This window comes from Callorhinus ursinus, unplaced genomic scaffold (genome assembly GCF_003265705.2).
Source record: "Callorhinus ursinus isolate GAN/ISIS: 27379988/994484 unplaced genomic scaffold, GSC_fseal_2.0 scaffold2, whole genome shotgun sequence".
NCBI lineage: Eukaryota > Metazoa > Chordata > Mammalia > Carnivora > Otariidae > Callorhinus > Callorhinus ursinus.
In genome coordinates this window covers 57,750,634-57,769,311 of record NW_027397064.1, presented here as the reverse complement: position 1 = coordinate 57,769,311, position 18,678 = coordinate 57,750,634, and the positions used below count along the sequence as shown (strand labels likewise).

Sequence of the window (18,678 nt, the reverse complement as noted above, 5' to 3'; positions counted from 1 at the left end):
CCTCAGTCAGTCAAAGATGAAAACTTCCCTGAACATGAACATAGCCTTGGGCATACACATGACCTTCTGGATTCCCAGGATATCCTTGAGCTTTTCTAAGCCCCTAAGGACATCTCATTCCCTAGCTTTTCCTGTTAAGCTTTTTGGTTAGTCTATTATTTGCCTTAACTGTTGTATACTGCCCTAGGCAGCCTTCAAATTAATCAGTTATCTCTAATTGTTTTTGACAAATGTTTCTGAGGATGGGAAGTGGGTGCATACAAGACTTTTTGCATTGGGGAGTGCAGAATCAGGCCAAAGAACGATAGCCTTTCCAGTGGCTGCCGGGCTGCCAGTTTCACTCTGATTCCATGTTATGGATGGGGGTGGGAATGGGGGTGGGAATAAGGCAAGTTAAAATACCACAGAGTCCATTGTTTTTCTTGACTAAATGCTCCCCAGATTGCTGCAAGCCTTTGGTTACTTTCTAGAGTTCTGAACAAAGTTGATTCTGACAGTATTTGTCTTTTTCTTGGTGCTTTGATGGTTAAGACACTTTTCCTTTTTCCCCTATTTTTGCTGACGTAACTCCTGCTATTCCTTTTGAGAAGACTTATGCTTATTCCAATCCCCGTTCCTTTGTATATGACCAGTTTTAAGTGTCAGGTTTTGTTGTTTTGTCTCTTTTAACTAAAGGTTTTAAGATCTTTTCTTCAGCTCTGTTCTGAAATTTCATAATGATGTGACTTGGTGTGGGTCTTTTCTTACTCATTGAGCTGGGCCCTTTAGAATTTCCACTGTGTCTTTGGTACTTTCTTCCCTACTGCTTCATTTTCTGATAGTCCTATTTGGAGGATGTTGGACTTCATGAATTGATCCTCTGATTTTTCGTATCTTTCTTCTCCTGCTTTTTATCTCTTTAAACTTTTCATTCTACTCTGTGAGATGCCCTCAACTTTGAATTCCCAACTCTTCTATTGAATTTTCATTTCTATTATCTTACAAATTTCCAGGAACTTTCTATTTTTTATTATTCCTTTTTTATAGTATTCTGTTTAGTTTTATCTTCTTTTATCACTCTGAGGATAATAATAGCTGTTTAAAAAAAAAAATGAATATGCCTTAACTCTCTACACTGTTTCCTCTGAGTTTCTTTTTTCTGTTTATCTCTCTTGGCTGTTCATTTAAAAAGAGTGATGCACAAATAAATATATGGCAAATACCATCTGTTTGCTAAAAAAGTAATGTGACTGCATCACTTTTTTTCAGCCCAGATGCTAATATGTGTCTATTTTTTCGTTAGTTATGTGTCAGCTGCTTGCTTGTTAAGGTTTACTTGATTCAAAATAAATCCCACATGTCTTCTGCTTTGGGACATCAGTTGTGCTACAGCATGGTCTTTCTCATAACCTTTTTCTTTTTCTTTTTTTCTCATAACCTTTTTCTGTTTTGTCTTTCATGTGCTTTTGCATGTTGGTCTGTAGCTGTTTTCTTTTACTTGTGGTCATCCATCACAGCATGGATCAAGATTCACCAAATTCTTAGACACTTAGCAGAGACTTGGCCTGTGCTGGTGGACTGGCTTTGTTTGGGGAATCTGTCTCTTTGGTTCAAGAAAGTTTCATAATGACCCAGCAGTTCCATTCCTAGGTATATACCCCAAGGGAATTAGAACAGATATTCAAGCAAAAATTTATACATGAAGGTTCATAGAGGCATTATTCATAATAGCGAAAACTGGAAAGGCCCAAGTGTCCATCAACTGATGAAGAGATCAATAAAATGTGGTATAGCCATCTAATGGAATATTGTTGGGCCATGAGAGGAAATGAAGTATGGGTACCTGCTACGACATGGCTGCCACAACACTAAAAAGATTACACTAAGTGAAAGAAACCAATCACAAAAAGCCACATATCATACAATTCTATTTATATAAAATGTCCAGAATTGGCAAATGTATAGGGACAAGAAACAGATAAATGGTTGCTTAGGAGTCTGACCAATAAAGAGTCCAGGGTTTCTTTTTGAAGTAATAAAAAATTCTAATTAGAATTTACCTATCTATGAATATATTAAAAACCATCGAGTTTCACACTTTAAATATGTGAATTTTATGGTACATGAATTACTTCAATAAAGCTATTTTAAAAAAAAGGAAAGACTTATAAGGGTCTGGAACAGACTGTTCTCGAAGCCCCTGTGAAAGCCCTACCTGTATTAGGTTCCTCCATATATTGCTCTTCCTCCACACATCTGAGGTCACATGACCGAATCTGCTCTTGTTAAATGCTTGCTTTAATTTTCTTCAGTAGAGTTTTCATCCCCATCACTAGTACTAGATTTTCAGGATCAAGGTCCGCTTTTAAACTCTGTAGATACATAGAGAGAAAACTAGTGCTGAATGATAATGTATTAAAAAGTCAACAGGGTGGCATATATTTGAGTTTTTAAATAGTCTTTATATATTCTTTCTTCCCATTCTTTTAGCTTTTTCAGATTTTTGACATTTTCCACCCTTTTTTCCTCTGCTAAGAATCCTGTGAGAGAGTTGGTTTTTTCTGGACGATGACTCCCGCTACTCTTTTAGATTTGGTGTTTGTGCTATATTCAGTAAATAACATAAATGTTACAGCCACATGTCTTTTAAAATGTAAATCTCCTGGTTCATTCCCTGTTGGTGATTTTACAAACTTGACATTGAGACTTCAGGAGCTCTGGGTGAGTTCAGGGTTAGTAAATCTCCTGCCTTTAGAACACTCAACAAGTTAGTGGTTCATTTCCCTTGGACCTGAAATTCACACACATTAGCCCAGGGAGGCCATTATTATGTGGAACAGGAAGTTAGGGATGGCAACTCTTGGTTAAATGACATTGAGAGGTGGTGATTTCATACACTAAAGAGAAAACTTTAAAAATAATTGGCAAACTTCTCTTTCTCAGCCTTGCTGTTGACATTATTCCACACCACCCGTCTCTTTCATCTCTTCACATTTCCTTGGCATAGGCTTCTTCTGATGCTTCTAGATTTTTTTCTTCAAATTATCTTAATCAGGAATTTTTTGTTTAATTTTCACATGTCTTTCTCAACATGTTTGTCATCAGACTGTCATTCTTAAATATGTACAGACCAACTGTCTGTCCCTCTCTCCCATTAATCCCTCCTCCCATTTTTCCAAAGAACTCAAATTCTCTGGCATAATATCATCTGTTAAAATTCCCTTGGAAACTCTTTTGACCACTTTAAAAATCTACTTGTTCCAGTTTATTGTGTGTTTGGCTGCAAAGCAAAGGAGGTTACTTTTATCAGTTTTTAACTACATTCTTAGGGTTAGTTTACCCCCTTCACCTCTAATAAGAGGACACTTCTCAAGGTCACCTCTGTCCTTTCTTCTCAGCTCTCTGCTTTTCTAATACTGGCCTCTAGCTAGAAATTACTTCTTGTTTCATACAAGATTGCTGTTGTCTTTCTGGCCAATGGTTAAGGAAAACCAGGAAATATTTATTGAAGTCTACCTTTTTATCTTAATATCTATTCTAATATATTGTTTACTTACTTAATATTTATAGAACACCCACACTTCTTACTCATGTTACCAGTAAATGTGCAGCAGAACATTAAAGGATGAATATTTAACAAATTGATGGATCTCAGAAGATACCCAGAACTCTTTATTAATCTTACGAAAATAAATCTCTTCACTGGACTTTGAATTCATAGCCAAGAACAATTTCAAGCATGCTTACTTACAAGTTCTGATTAAAGTCTTTTATATTTTTATACTGTAATTTTTCTAATTGTAGATGTATCAGAGGCAAGCCTTCAAGTGGTATTTCATCTATGTCATTTTCATTATGAAAGTAATATATATGCATATTGTAAAGATATTTAAAGATCATATAAAAACTCAACTATAAGCCATCCAGCCTGTTGACCTTTTTTTAAAATAATGCTCTTTTAAACTTATTTGTGATCAAGTCTTTTTTATCTCATTTTTTTAAGTAGTCTCTACGCCCAACATGGGGCTCAAATTCATGACCCCGAGATCAAGAGCTGGATGCTCTACCAATTAAGGCAGCCGGGCACCCCCAGCCTATTGGCTCTTTAATCATTCAACACAATCTAGCCATCTACCAATTTACTCATTCATTCATATATATGTACACCATGCACGTGTGCACACACACATTAAAGCAGATTAGTTTGTATGTTAATGTTATAGATAATAGAATCAATTTAGATTTTGTAACAAAGGAAAATGGCTGTAGTAGATGAGAATGTGAACTGTACAATAATTAAAATAAGGCCACGTTAACTGTAAAGGAAAACAATGAAAATAGTCTGTAAATAAATTACGAAGTTCAGCCCACCATATGATTTGAGTTGAGTAATGACATTAGAAGAGTACAAAGACCAGCGTACTCTGTAAACTCAGCAGAAAGTTGTCTGGGGGTCTGTGCTGCAGAACAATATCGTGTGGACCTCTCATGCCGGTACCTACAGTTCTACATAATACTTCATGGCTTAATAGTTTTCTATTTTAGAATGTGCATTAGTTTACTTAAATAGTCCCTTATTTAGGTTATAATCCAGTTTTAGCTATTCTACGTAGTGCTGTGATGGATATTCTCATACATACTTTGCATACTTCTTTGATTATTTTTTTTAGGATAAACACCATTGGGTCAAAGGGTTCATGCATTTTGAATCTGATTGCCAAACCACCCACCAGAGAGGAATAACAAATTTATTGTTACATCCAAGATAGACTTAGTTTATGTCCCATTCTGTGCTCACCGCACTGTTCATGTACAACCAGTGGATATACAGAGCCACAGCACTGACTCTATATTATGATGGAGCTTATTATGTATTAGAATTGTGCATATTGGAGGAGTTTGATGAAGTCTACCGGTGAAGAAAATGTTTACACTCACAACTTGGATTGCATGGTACTCATCTTGAAAAGCAGTACTTTCCTTGGGCACCTGGGGGGCTCAGTCCATTAAGCGGCTGACTTCGGCTCAGGTCATGATCTCAGGGTCGTGGGATCAAGGCCCACCTGGGACTCCGCAGTTACTGGGGAGTCTGCTTGTCTCTCTCCCTCTGCTTCTGCCCCTGCTCATGCCTGCATGCTTCCCTCCCTCTCAAATAAATAAATTAAAAAATATTGGAGGGAGGGAGGCAGGCAGGCAGGCAAGCAATAAATTAAATGGTGACACTGAGTGTGTGTTGGTGTTTTGCTGTGTATGGGACTTGGTCATAAGGCATGATCCTTTCTCACCTTAGATGAGTGACCGAGGAGGTGGTGTTCCTTTGAGGAAAATTGACAGACTCTTCAACTACATGTACTCAACTGCACCCCGGCCTCGTGTTGAGACGTCCCGAGCAGTGCCCCTGGTATGTGGTCAAGAAATAACAAAGTGTAAAAAAAGAAGAAAGAAAGAATTGAGTGTGTTTCTGTGAGTTGCCAAAAAAAAAAAAAAAAATCAAATGACTACCAAATAAATCAGTTTAGCAATTGTGTAAAGTACCCATGAGGGAGAAAGGAAGCTATTAGAAAAAACACTTTCCTCTGAATTTAAACAGCCTTTGGCTCATTTCTTCTTCTGATTGAAAAGAGCACAAGACAGAGTATTGTTTCACAGTTCCTATTGCCAAGCCTGATAGTGATATGCCAGTAGTTTCATGCAGTCAACCACATTTTGATATACTATGTCTAATATGAAGACTAAGTTACTGGTTTTGCCAGCATTTTTGGTCAACACTGATTTAATCTTCAGTGTTGATTTTTTTTTTCCTCAAGTACTTGTAATTAGAAAAATCTCACAATCTAGACTCAGAAAAAAGACTAGAGTTCTGATCGCTTAATTGCCAACCTGGAAAAGGCTCAAATTATAATTGTTGTGGTGGTATTTTTTATTGATCTCAGTCACATGTTTTCAGGTTTCATGTGATCAACTTTTGAATTTACTCCATCCTTGCCCTCTAAAACCCCTAGAAAAGCACTTTGCCAAATCTCTGACCTGTAACTTAGGGAGAACTACTCTTCCGGGCTTTGAAACTTCCCTGGTGTAGATACTGGAGTTACACTATAACATGATGAAATGCGGTATAAATGCAGTATGAATAAGAATATAAAATAGATGGATCTATTTTAGATTCTTCCTAAGAATTTACTAGAAGGACTTAGAGTTGTACCTGTTACACAGCACAGATTCTGTAACTAGAACTGTAATCTAGTTCATGTCTTATCATACTTTTAAAATGATTACACCAGGACCGTGCCTCTCAAATTGAGGTAGATATGCATCCATGCACCAGCAGGCAGACACGGTCAAATAATAAGCATGAGCACCTTCTTAGGTTCTGATTTTACTCTAAGAAGTAAGGGAGGGATGGGATGTTTAAAATCACAGAGCTGTGGGCAGGGATAGGACAGGGATCCAGGGATGGCAGCAGGAGAGCTGTCACCACCCCGAATCAAAGGGAGAAGAAGTTAGCAGAACCCAGAAGTGACTGTAACAGAGCAGCCCCTTGTGCTCAAGTGGTCTAACCCCAAGGGAAGCAAACCTCAGCGGGAATGAAACAGGGGAATGAATACCCTGACTTGACTCCCTCTGAACTCCTACTGGGTTCCCCATTGGCTGGACCCACTGGAAGCAGAGGGCAGGGGAATCTGTTGATATCATCCTCCCAGGGCAAGGAGTCATGTGGAGAATGGATAGTTGATTTGGAGGGGTAAACAGAAACTCTGGTTAGAAAAGCCAAGTAATAAACAGTAGAGGTAGATGAAGCCAAAGCCTGCATTTATAAATAGCACTCTGATTCCTGAGTCCACATAAGCTCTTAACTAAAGTGTTATATGTAATATCATTGAACGTCTGGCTTGGTGATAAAAACTGTTTTCATACTTGTCCACATGTTTTGCTTTGTATTAAAGAAGTTGTAGGATTTATTTAGAAGGCCATTCTAGGTACTGGAAACAGGATGAACAAAGACACAGAAATGAAAAATAACATTTGTTTGAGGAACTTAAGAGCTGGCAATTTGGTCCAGCTGGACTAGAAAGTGGGAGGCAGAGACCTGATCTGATGAAGTCTTGAAAGTTCTTTTTAGAAGCTTGAATTTTTATCTCCGGGCAATGGGTTGGGGATGGTAGGTAGGTAGGGCATAGTATTAATGGTGATATGCTTTGTAGGTTTTTAAACAGGGTAGTAATTTGTCAGTAACAAAGTGGACTTATTACTGATCTATCCAGGTTCAGAACACAGGCTGGAAATTCATGGTATGAAGTCAAGAGATGTGTCTCTGAGACTGCCAACAAAGCTTTTTCTACTCTTGCTCCTAAAAGAGAGAATATGTTTCATGTGATATTGCCAAAAGCAGTATTAGGATACCCTAGAGCAAGGCAGCAAAGAAAAGCAACGTGCTGTTCTATATCTACATGAGTCATTTTATAGAAAAAAGAAAAATGAGTTTTAAATGACCAGAGGGGAGTCATCTAGTGTAGTCCCCCAGCTTGGCTTCAGCTTGATCCATATTAGTGGTTAGGTATTAACGATCTCTTAGATGCAGGCTCTGATAGCCCTAGGATACTCAGAAGCATTTATTTTAACTAGAAAAGTATTTCAGTGTGTGGCTTTCTGAGCAGAATTTCACTTTTCTCATCAAACAGGCCGGTTTTGGCTATGGATTGCCCATATCACGTCTTTATGCCCAATACTTCCAAGGAGACCTAAAGCTATATTCTTTAGAGGGCTATGGGACAGATGCAGTCATCTACATTAAGGTAATAACTGTAGTCTTTTTGATTTAATGATACTTTTTTTGGTTATAAGAAAAGGTGCGGTGCCAGTATCTAGCTGTAATGAAATTTTCTTCTACCTCATTGCTATTAAAATACAAGAATATGGTTTTTACATATGATCTCATCTATTTTCACAAATGATCTCCTTGACTGGGGGAAAGGGCACACTCTCACCTGTAATGATCAGGACTATGATTGTTAACAGAAAAAAAATCGGGCTTAAGTGGGGATTCATAAGTTACATATCACACAAATTTAATTTTAATATAAAACACACGAATGGCCATTGATCCCCCAATCTTTTGATGTACTGCAGGGTCTTTTCTTTGTACATGAGTCTGCAGATTCAAGCTTCAGTTGTCTTTCCTGCAGAAGCTATACTTACAATGCATTGTTTTGATTTATTTAGACAAAGAAACAACCAACTGCATAATCTTTTTTGATTTATAGGTAGTCCTTTATAGATGTCTTCTGACTCAGATTTGACAGCAATCTTTACGTGATTTTCCTTCAGGAGTCTTTCCAAAGCATTCATCTTGGTTTTCAAAGAATCTCCCCTGACCCCCCTCCTTTTTTTTTCATTTTATTTAAGCAATATTTGATTAAATTATGTAATTATAATGACAGATGTTAAGTGCATAAATAGATTTGGGAACAAGCACAGGGGACTCTTGGCAAGCCTAGAGCTCACCTGGTGGGAGCAGAAGCACTTAGCCTGCTGGCCTGTGATGTTCCTGTGTTTATCAGAGTTCAGCATATTTTACAGTGTTCGAGAGCAACCGAGCCCCATCAGCTCACTGGATTGGTTAAGCAGTGGGCTGTTGGTACCTAATTTAGTGACTCAAGTTTCTTGTTCTGGCCACTAGATGGCACCTATTTTATAGGAAATGGTGAAGACTGTATAATGGAAAAAATAAGTTTATCCGAAAAGGTTAAATTCTTTCAAGATAATAATCCTTGTCTTTAAAGCCATCTCAGTTGTGAGTAACTTGAAAAGGGCAACATGAAGGTAACATTTTTATCACCAAACGTAACATTTTTTATCTAACCCATTGATAAAGGGGTTCTGGCAGTTCTGGCATAAAGAGAATACATAGGTGAAAGGTTTTTAATCCACTTTGGAAAAAACAGAAGACAGGAATCTTATAAAATAATTAAAATCAGGGGCCTCCTGAATGGCTCAATCAGTTAAGCATCTGACTCTTGATATCAGCTCAGGTCTTGATCTTCAGGTCATGAGTTCAAGCCCCCACTGGGCTCCATGCTGGGTGTGAAGCCTACTTAAAAAAAAAAAAAAAAGATTAAAATCAATGGTCAAAGACTTTCCCTTACCATTAACGGAATAAAATTTCCTGTTCAATATTTTCTACATCTTGGGGAATACCCGTGGCTTAAGGTCAGAATCCTACTGAAATATCTTAACTTGAAGAAGATAGGGAGGAACATGGTTTATCTCAGGTCCCAATGATTTGCAGGAAGCTGAGATAGAACAGTGAGTCAACAGTAATGATATGTTAGAGACATGAAACGATGCACAATGCAGATATCACATCCACTGTACCTGAAATTGGTGGCTCTAATAGATGGAGAAGACACAGGAGCAAACCCAAGGCCAAGAATTTTTCAATCAAAAGCCTTAGACATAGTTTTGTATTTATTGATAATATTGTTATGATGACTTTTTTAAGTCCATGACTATGCTGGAGAAAATAGTATTTCTTCTAACAAATAATTGAAATAGATTTCATGAAATGATTTTACAATTATGTATATTAAGGTGCATATGTCAGTTTTTATGCTTTTACACTTAAATGACTTTTTCAGTTAACCTTCTGTTCTGGGTCATGTTTTTATAAGAGGCATCTCCTATACCTGTGTAAAATTTCAATCCAGCAGCTTCCAGGCTGGTTGGACAATTACTGCAAACAAAAAAAAAAATCAATGTGCACACCAAGCAGTGCCATACACTTAGTAAATAATGGGTTGCAAATATGTACACTGTTTCAAAATGTGTGTAGATGGTGTGAATGATTAGTAAAATACAAATCCAATAAAGCACTGTTTAATTTCCAGTAACCTTTTGCCACTGTATACTTTCTGAAATAGTGGATTCTAAAAGAAATGCCAGACTTAGGTCCCACTTTTTCTTTCAGGCTCTGTCAACAGAATCGATAGAGAGACTCCCAGTATATAACAAAGCTGCCTGGAAGCATTACAACACTAACCATGAGGCCGATGACTGGTGTGTCCCCAGCAGAGAACCAAAAGACATGACAACATTTCGCAGTGCCTAGATACACTTGGGACATCTGGAAAATCCAAATGTGGCTTTTGTATTAAATTTGGAAGGGATGACGTTCAGAACTACATTATACCAAATACTTCACATGTTACTTTCAAAATTAACTATTTGGGTAGAATAAATGGAAAGTGAATTCCATTTATGTCTGTTAAACTTCCTAAAAGATGAAATTGTACCTATTTTGCACTTATATTTTCACAGTTAATTGAGCATATTTTTAAACAACTGTAGTTTTGGTCAACTTTCCTCTTTATGGTAGACTTCAGAAGCATGGAACTCTTGGGGTTTCTACAGAAAGCTGTGTAGTTTTTAAAAAACTTTTCATTTATGTGTTAGAAACCTTTTCTTAATGATCCTGATTAGCTAGTTAGCCATCCACCTGTCCTTTGGAATTCTGCCATCCTTTATTAATGTGTAATGACAACTGTAATAAGATGGTCTTCGGATATACCAGTGACTAAGTAGAGAAGTAAAGCGGAAAACAGTTGCCCTATAAACATAGCACCAGCCGCATCTACACGTATCATATTCACTCTGAAGTTGATTTTTCATTTTTTAATTTCACTGCAGAGGATTGTAATAGGTTCCCTATGGAGCTAAGCCAAGATCGTAGGCAATCTACTCTGAATGTGCTTGTGATTAATGCAGGGGGAAATTTTTATACTAAAAACAAACCAGCAGCTGCTAAAATTCTAGAGAAGAAATTAAGGTCAAAGCAGTGAGGCCACAAAATTGAACTATCGATTATTGAGATTACCTGGGGGAGCTTTGGAGAGACAGAATTTTTCTCAGTCTCACTCCAGACATAGAGAATCAGACTCTCCATGGCTGGAGCCCAGAAATCTCAATTTTTAGAATGCTTCCCAGGTGAGTCTGATGCCCCACCTAGTTAGGAAACCACTCTTTTAAAGTAAGTCATGATACCACATTTGCTAAAGCAAGAGAGATCTTTAGGTTTTGATTTTCACTTATTGCAAGGTCAGGCTTCTAGACTCCAGGAGAGACCAGCACTCTCAGCCCTGGTGCAAAAGCAGGAGACAAATTGACTACATGAGAACAGTCAGGTAACCGAAGAATCAGAACCATAAATGCACAAGTACTGATGAAGAACATATATTTTATAAGAAATATCTAGACTTTGTTATCAGGAAAAATTCAACTAGGGCTTTTCAACAATTCTTTGCACTCATATGGTGATTTGTAGCTTACAAATACTTTGGTATAATATGATAACTCTGTTGGGCTTTATAACAGATATAGAGCAGGTGGTATTATCCTTGTTTTGAGACTCAAAGTGTGGCCTAAAGCTGTACAGAATTGGAGTCAGGGCCTGAGCTGTCTCTGCTGATCGCTGTCAGCCGCCGAATCTCGTAGACCCTGAAGTTAGGGGACTATGCTGTTAGTCATACCACAACTTTTAACGTGACAGGGAAATATACTGAAAATAAATTTTAAAGTAAGATTCTAGATATTTAAATAACAGCTTTACTACTTAAATGTGGGAATTTTATCTGGAAAATGCATTGGGTTGAAACACCTCATTCTCAAAAGGATTACATAAGTTAAATAATGCTATATAAATTTGTAAATCAGAAGGGATGGAAAAGGACAGTTAGTCCAGGATCCTCATGTGAGAGGTGATAGTCCTGAGACTCAGGGTGTGTGATTTGTCCAGGGCTTCTGAGCTAATTTGACCAAATGTTTGGAAAAAGAGATCTTTTACCCAATCTATCGTTCCTTAATTACGGATTTTATGAAAAAATAATAGGATATGCTAGTGGATGATTTATATTAATTCAAGGTATTACAGTTTTTTAGCTTTAAATTACACTTTTTTGGTAATGATGAAATATTTTAGAATCCTTTGAATCAAAATACTTTCTTTCTTAAATAAGACATTTGTACAACTGACATAAACTTGGCATTTTATTTATGAAACACTTTCCCTCTCCCCCCCAAATTACAGTTTTTCTCTATTTATGAGCTAAGAAATGATGTTTTTAAAGCAAAAGTGAAATGTGTTCCTTCAGCTTCTTTTTAAGGTATAACAGCTTTCTTACTTTGTTATGTGGTAATGGACAGAAAATTACATACAAAAATATTTGGGGGTTAGCATTCTCCTTGATGGTTTCAAATCATTGTGCTACCTGAAAAGTTTTTAGACTCTTACACTGTTTTGTCCACCAGCATTTAGTGTGATGCCATGTAGATACAGAAGTATACAGAAGGATAAGAAGTGGATACTGAGTGATTTTTTTTATAACCTGGGCATTTAATAAATGTGCCAACATTTTTTAAGAAGATTCGCAAAAATATTCTGCCCTATCCTTAAAATGCTGGCTGGCTTTAGATGTCTTCATGCTTAATAGTGATCACTTTCTTGCACTGTGAAGTTTTTACATGAAGATGTTGAAGTAGAAGTCTACCCTATTATTTTATAAAATGTTTTGTGTGTGGCAATAAACTGAAAACATGGATCAACTCTTATTTTGAAAATTAATTGGGTCAATTTAGGGTTTTTTAATTATAATTGTATTTTTTTAATTAAACTCTCTCCCATCATCAAGGGTCAGTGTTCTATAAACATTCAAATAGTTGTACCTAGATGGCTCACACTGAGTCTCACTGTCTTCAGTAGAGGAAATGTTTGGAACTTGGATTTCCAATGTGTATATTCTAATGGAGAAGGCAAGAGGTAAAATTTGTATGGTTTGAGTTATCCCAGCTTTTCATTATCCAAAATCCACTGACTTACTGCATAAGTGAAGATCTTCTGTGATTTTGAAAGGTTATATTAATCTGCTCTTTGAATAAGTTTCACAATATAAGTAACTGTAGGAAAAGTCTTAATTTAACTAGCCTTACCCTCTGTACCAGTTGAAGAGTCAGAACTAAATCTAGTCAAAGATAGATTTCTGTCTTTATTCCTAAATAATGGGACATGACTACAACTTCCCATCATTGTTAAATCCAACAAGTTCCACAATAACAAACTCCATAGGTGAAAAACTGGGGAAACAAACTACTAGTCTAGTTCCTGTCCCTTTGTGGCCTCTAAATGGCTAATCAGAGAGGAAGCTAAACATCAGTCAACCAGTTTCAGTGTGTCTTCAATTCCTTTGTCATAAATGTAAAGTTTTAACAGAGAGGTAATCAGGATTGAGCTAGCTGGTTTGCAAACAGGGCTTTTCCTGGAGGAACTTTTCATCGTATGGATTAACTTCTGACCCCAGTGATTAATCTTCTTACAGCCAAGCCCAGTGCCTGAAAAAAATACTATAATGAGGTGTGAAGGATTTTATATATTTCAAAAAAGAACCTATACTGGTTTGCTTAGTTCAGCCATTCTGAAACTACTGCCCCTTTGTTCTGGTTACATGTTTGGAAAGAATTAGACAATACCACGCACTTTTTCCTGGAGACTTCATATTTCTTTAGCGATTGCTAACCATAGGATTTTAACAGGAAAAGACAAGATTGCCTGTTTTGTTTTGTTTCTTTAAATTACAACATGAAACTTAATCTGTATTTATATATATAAGAATGGTGTTTGTCACTTAGTAAACACAATATAGGTGTATAGTATTATCGTTCTTATTAATACTCTTTCCTCATTGGGGTCAATGCTGTACGTAGTTATACACAGTCCAACTGTAATTTTAAAAAGTTTTTCAGCAATGAGGTTGCATTTTAGTGGGTTTGGAATGTGTTTCTAGGTCCCTTCTTTCTGGTGCAAGATAGCCTGTTTTTCCTGCAGAACTTTAGGCCTTTTTTCTTATCTTGCAAAAGCTGTTATTGTTATTAGGAAATAGTGAACAGCTATCTATTACTCTATTAAATTACAGATTTTTGAGCAAAAAATATACAATTTTCATTCCAGGAAGGTAAACCAGAGAAACTTCATTTGAATGTTACCATTCATTTGGGAGTTATTTTCTGAAAGTTTAGAAGTGCCCTTCCTGCAGTTGTCACATAGAATATTGTCAGGAATTCTGTAGTTTTGAATGGAAATGTTGACATCAGTTTCTAATAAATTTAAAATGGTGAAAATTTCCTTTCAGAAACAGTTTATGAGGCTAAGACATTTTTAAAGTTTAACTCAAATATAAAAGCCCCAGTATTCTTGCCATGGTTTTATACTTTGATGTCTTCCATTATCGAATTCAAAATATAACAGTTAATATAATTATAATACTGTATAAAAATATCTATTTGTCCAAAAACTTAAAAAAGTCCATCTGATTACATAACTGAAATAGAATGAGAGAAACTGAATGTCATTTATTTTACTCTATTACAGTATAAAAATCATCTGATTTGATAGGAACTATTTCTTTTCATCATTTACTCTCAGTATTTCCCATAATGCCCAGTACATATGAGGCACTTACAAGCGTATGTTCTGTGAATGTGTAATGAATCAAATTCAACATGTGCCCTTTCTCAAAATGATAGCTCACAAAAATGAACCAGTACAATAAAGAAAACTATAGGTAGTAACCAGCACAAGAAACCTAGCAAAAGGACAAAATACAGAAGAAAAGAAGTTGAAAGGAGTAGCAAAACTACACTACTAAACTGATGGTTTTCTTTTAAAGTATAAAGCAGTAAATGAGGAGAGGCTGTTAGGGTAGGTGTGGCAGCAAGTAGCTGGAGGCAGTACCTCCGGGGAGCCTTTGTAAGCGGCATCAAGAGGGATACTGCCAGAGAAATCGGTAGCAAGGCCAATCAGGGAAAAAAGGCCCCAATGAACAGTATTTACATAAACACAAGAAGATACAACTACAGAGATTGAAAATAATCGTAAGAATACCATTAACTTTATGATCAAAATTTTGAAAATGTAAAAGAAATGGATTCATCTAAGAGATGTTGGCAATTTAAATCAACCAATAACTACTAAGGGAATCAATAATCCTAAGGACATCTCACCAAAAGACAATTTAAAGGTGAATTTTATCAAAATATCAAGAAGCCGATAATTCCGATTGTAAACTTTCAGAGAATAGAAAAGAAAGAAAGCCACCTAATCAATTTCATAAAGTTTATAAAATCTCAAAGCTAAACCTGATCATGCACAGTATGGAAAATTAATTTATACACAAATCTTATGAACATAGAGGAAAAGTTTTCCAGTAAAATAGCAGCAAACTGACATAATAGTGTATAAAAAATAATGCATCACTAAGTGGGGAATTACCAGGAATCCAAAGATGTTTCAGTATCTAAAGAATTTGTGTAATTTATCATACTACAAGTTAAAATTCGGACAGAAAATTCAATACTATTTTATTATTTTGAAGTAGAATTTAGTCATAATTACAGTTGCTTGACTCACTATACAGGCCACTGTTGGATGTTACAATAAACCATGGATAGTAGTAGTCAGATGTAACACATACCCTGGAATTGTCTGTTGGGTTGAGTCCATGTTAGCCCTGCCAGGGAAAATGTAATTAGTACTATGTCCAGAGCCTCACCATTTGCCAGGTAGAAGCTCTAGCCTGGGGATTCCTCCTCCTAACTCTGGTCCGATACTTTGAAACATGGAAAAAAGAAACATCCGATGTCTTTGTTATTTGGGCAAACATAAAGTTTATAAAAGGGCCTAGTGTTTTTGACAAATACATTTGTTTGATAAAGCTTAGCCTTTCTCACTCTGGAGTAGCAGATCTTCATTTTGGAGAAAAGTCTCCCTTTCATCTCAAAATCAATCAAGCTTCAGCGACCAACAAAATCAACCAATAGGAACGATCACCAATTAGGAACCATCAGGCAATTGCTCTTTTTCTGTAGTGCACAGCTGACCTTGATCTTTGTTATTGGTCAGGGTGTGTTTTCACAAAGACTTAGTTAACAAATGGAAGGTACAGTTAAGTCCTTGTAAGCAATGCTTCTCAAACATCAATGTGCACAAGAAACACCTAGGGATCTTGAGAAAGCACAGATTTCTGATTCAGCAAGTCTGAAGTGGGGTTTGAGATTCTGCCTTTTGAACAAGTCTCTAGGTGATACTGATGCTGCTGGTCCATGGACCACACTTTGAATAGCAAGGGTGGGATAAACTGCTATCAGTATCCCAAAAGACTAACTGAAGAGATTAAACCAGGTGCAGTGTGAGTGGGGAGCCAGATAGATCTGGTAATCTGATTCTTGCATGTGGATCTAGTCTCCAGGGTATATAGCTCTTGACAGGGCACATCAAAGATAGCTGGTAAGACCTCTTATACCTGTGAAGGTAATGTTTTGCAATAATTTAGCAGATGATGCAGTAATTGAGCATAATCTAATTCATGACTGTCCTGTGAGTGGGTGACTACTGAGGGTATAGTGAAGTAGAGTTAGTTTATAACCTGGCTGGAAAAGTGGGATGTCCTTGTCACTATTAATGGGCAAAAACATTCAAATCAATATGTGGAAAAATCCTGCTGAGATTTTGATTGTGGCATGTTAAATCTGCAGATCAATTTGAGAATTTATATCTTGACAACACTGAGTCTTTCAATCTACATATCTCAATTTACTTAGATCGTCTTTGATGCCTTTCATCAGCGTTTTGTAGTCTTCAGCATACAGATCCTGTACTTTGTTAGATTTAAATCTAGGTATTTCATTTTTCAGAGCTAATAAAAATATCCTTTAAAGATCTTTTTGTTCTCTAACTGTTCATTGCTAGTACATGTCACCCTTAAAATCTCCAGTACATCACCTCAGAATAAATCATGGCCTCTGAAGTTTTGCTGAGGACTAGAGATAGCTGAATAAGATAGTTTCCCATGTATTCATTTGGTCCTTGATGTGGTCTTCATTATTGAGTAAATGGCAACATGTCCAATCAATGTCATGCTGCCACAAAGTTGACCATGCCTGCCTTTCTAGTCCCCTCCATTTAGACTATCATTTGTTTGACTTCACTTGGGAGGGTCAGCAGTATAATTTCACTGTCCTGCCTAAGGGCTGTTGAAATTTTCTTGTCTTGTGCCACAATATGGGGTGGCCAGACCATTTCTCTAGTTCGGGATTATCTTGGAGCTTTATATTGATTATGTCCTTATCCAAGCATCATCAGGGGCATTGATCTCTGATGCCCTTCTGTCACTCACCTCCATAATGACAGACAGGAAATGGCTTATTAAACAAGTATAAGGTTCAAGGTCTCAGCCCTCAGCTATTCGTAGGTGTCATGCTTGACATTTCTTGAGGCTTTTAGAGAAAAAATTTGCCTCTATGGACTCCCCTCTTTAAGAAGGAAACATGGGTGGGGGCGCCTGGGTGGCTCAGTGGTTTAAGCATCTGACTCTTGATTTTGGCTCAGGTCATGGTCTCAGCATTGTGAGATCAAGCCCTGCATTGGGCTCCATTCTGGGCGTGGAACCTCCTTAAGATTTTCTCGCTCCCTCTGCCCCTCCCTCCGCCCCCCTAAAAAAAAATTTAGGAAACATGGGATTAGTTGGCCCATTTAGTTACTAGCACACCTTTATTACACTTCCCAGCATCTTACTCCGGTCCATCCATTTGGTTCTGTGTCAGTCTTCTACCTATAAGTGAGGGCCCACTTGGGGCACAACACAGGAGGCTCAACAGGAGACACAAGACAGGAGTGAGTATCATAATGCATCCTTCTATTCTACTCTGGGTGGTCAAGGACACTGAAGGCCTTTGTGTAGGATACACATGCCTACAGGAGCCTCTGAGCTTAAAGATATGCATGTAGACCTCCATAGACTGCTCACTGGTCCATCCTCTCCATCTGAGTCAGTGCACTGTGCTCATTAAAGCTGCACCTAATAGGTTTCCTTAGATTTTAATATTAATCTATGTCCCATTAAGGCCAATATTAACTGTTACAAAATAAAATGACCCACTTTGCTTTTCTCTGGCCAACACAGGGGTGGGATCTGTGGAATGGTATTTACTACCTGTTTGAAAAGAAGTAGGTAAATATCAATCAGCGTGTAGAAATTCACTAACCACCCACTTCCCTCAAGAACGTGGTAGATGCCATAACTTGTACAGTCCAGATCACCATTCTCCCCAAACCCTATGTGCCACATTACACACACACACACACACACACACACACACACACACACACACACACACACAGTTTGTGTGACCATAAAACTCTTTACTATTATAAATAAAAATCATTGACTTCTGTGGATACCCCAAAGATGGCATCTCTGGTGCCCCTGCTTAGTCCTATGTCTAAATGGGTCAATGGTCAATCATACTTCATGGGAATGTGCTGCCTGGGGAGATGAATGCAGGCCAGTTTAACAACAAATGACAGATTTGAGTATATAGTCTAATTTGGAGTACATACTCCAAATATTGATTTGCCCCAAGCAGAAATTGGGTACTGTAGCAAAAACCAAGCTTTTGCCTGCATCATCTGGGAAGTAAAAGGTACAAGATCTCCTCTCTCTCAGAACTTAATCAAATTCTCAGTCAGTGTCCACAGCATCCACGTGGCAAGCATGATGTAATAAATGCTTGCTATTCTTGTGGTAGCCCACCATCTTTCGAAGGGTCTTTCTGTATCTTAGTAAACCTCCATGTTATGAATCTTGCTCCCTTAAGTCT

At 37.2% G+C, this 18,678-nt stretch overlaps 1 protein-coding gene and 1 long non-coding RNA gene across 3 annotated transcripts in view; one reads left to right on the top strand and one right to left on the bottom strand.

Moving 5' to 3' along the window:
- The window catches only part of PDK1 (pyruvate dehydrogenase kinase 1), a 30,477-nt gene extending 17,898 nt beyond the window's left edge, over window positions 1-12,579 (top strand). Inside the window, exons 9-11 of the mRNA XM_025850296.2 lie at window positions 5,270-5,380; window positions 7,659-7,772; window positions 9,944-12,579. Of these exons, the coding sequence (XP_025706081.1) occupies window positions 5,270-5,380; window positions 7,659-7,772; window positions 9,944-10,084 (366 nt within the window). The 3' untranslated portion in view covers window positions 10,085-12,579. The remainder of the gene's footprint in view (window positions 1-5,269; window positions 5,381-7,658; window positions 7,773-9,943) is intronic.
- Window positions 8,952-18,678, bottom strand: part of LOC141370830 (uncharacterized) — a 90,092-nt gene continuing 80,365 nt past the window's right edge. Inside the window, exon 4 of one of the 2 annotated variants that reach the window (XR_012375240.1) lies at window positions 8,952-9,067. This is a non-coding gene — a long non-coding RNA (uncharacterized lncRNA). Of the gene's footprint in view, window positions 9,071-18,678 lie in introns of both variants that reach the window. The other variant, XR_012375241.1, reaches the window with a different exon arrangement.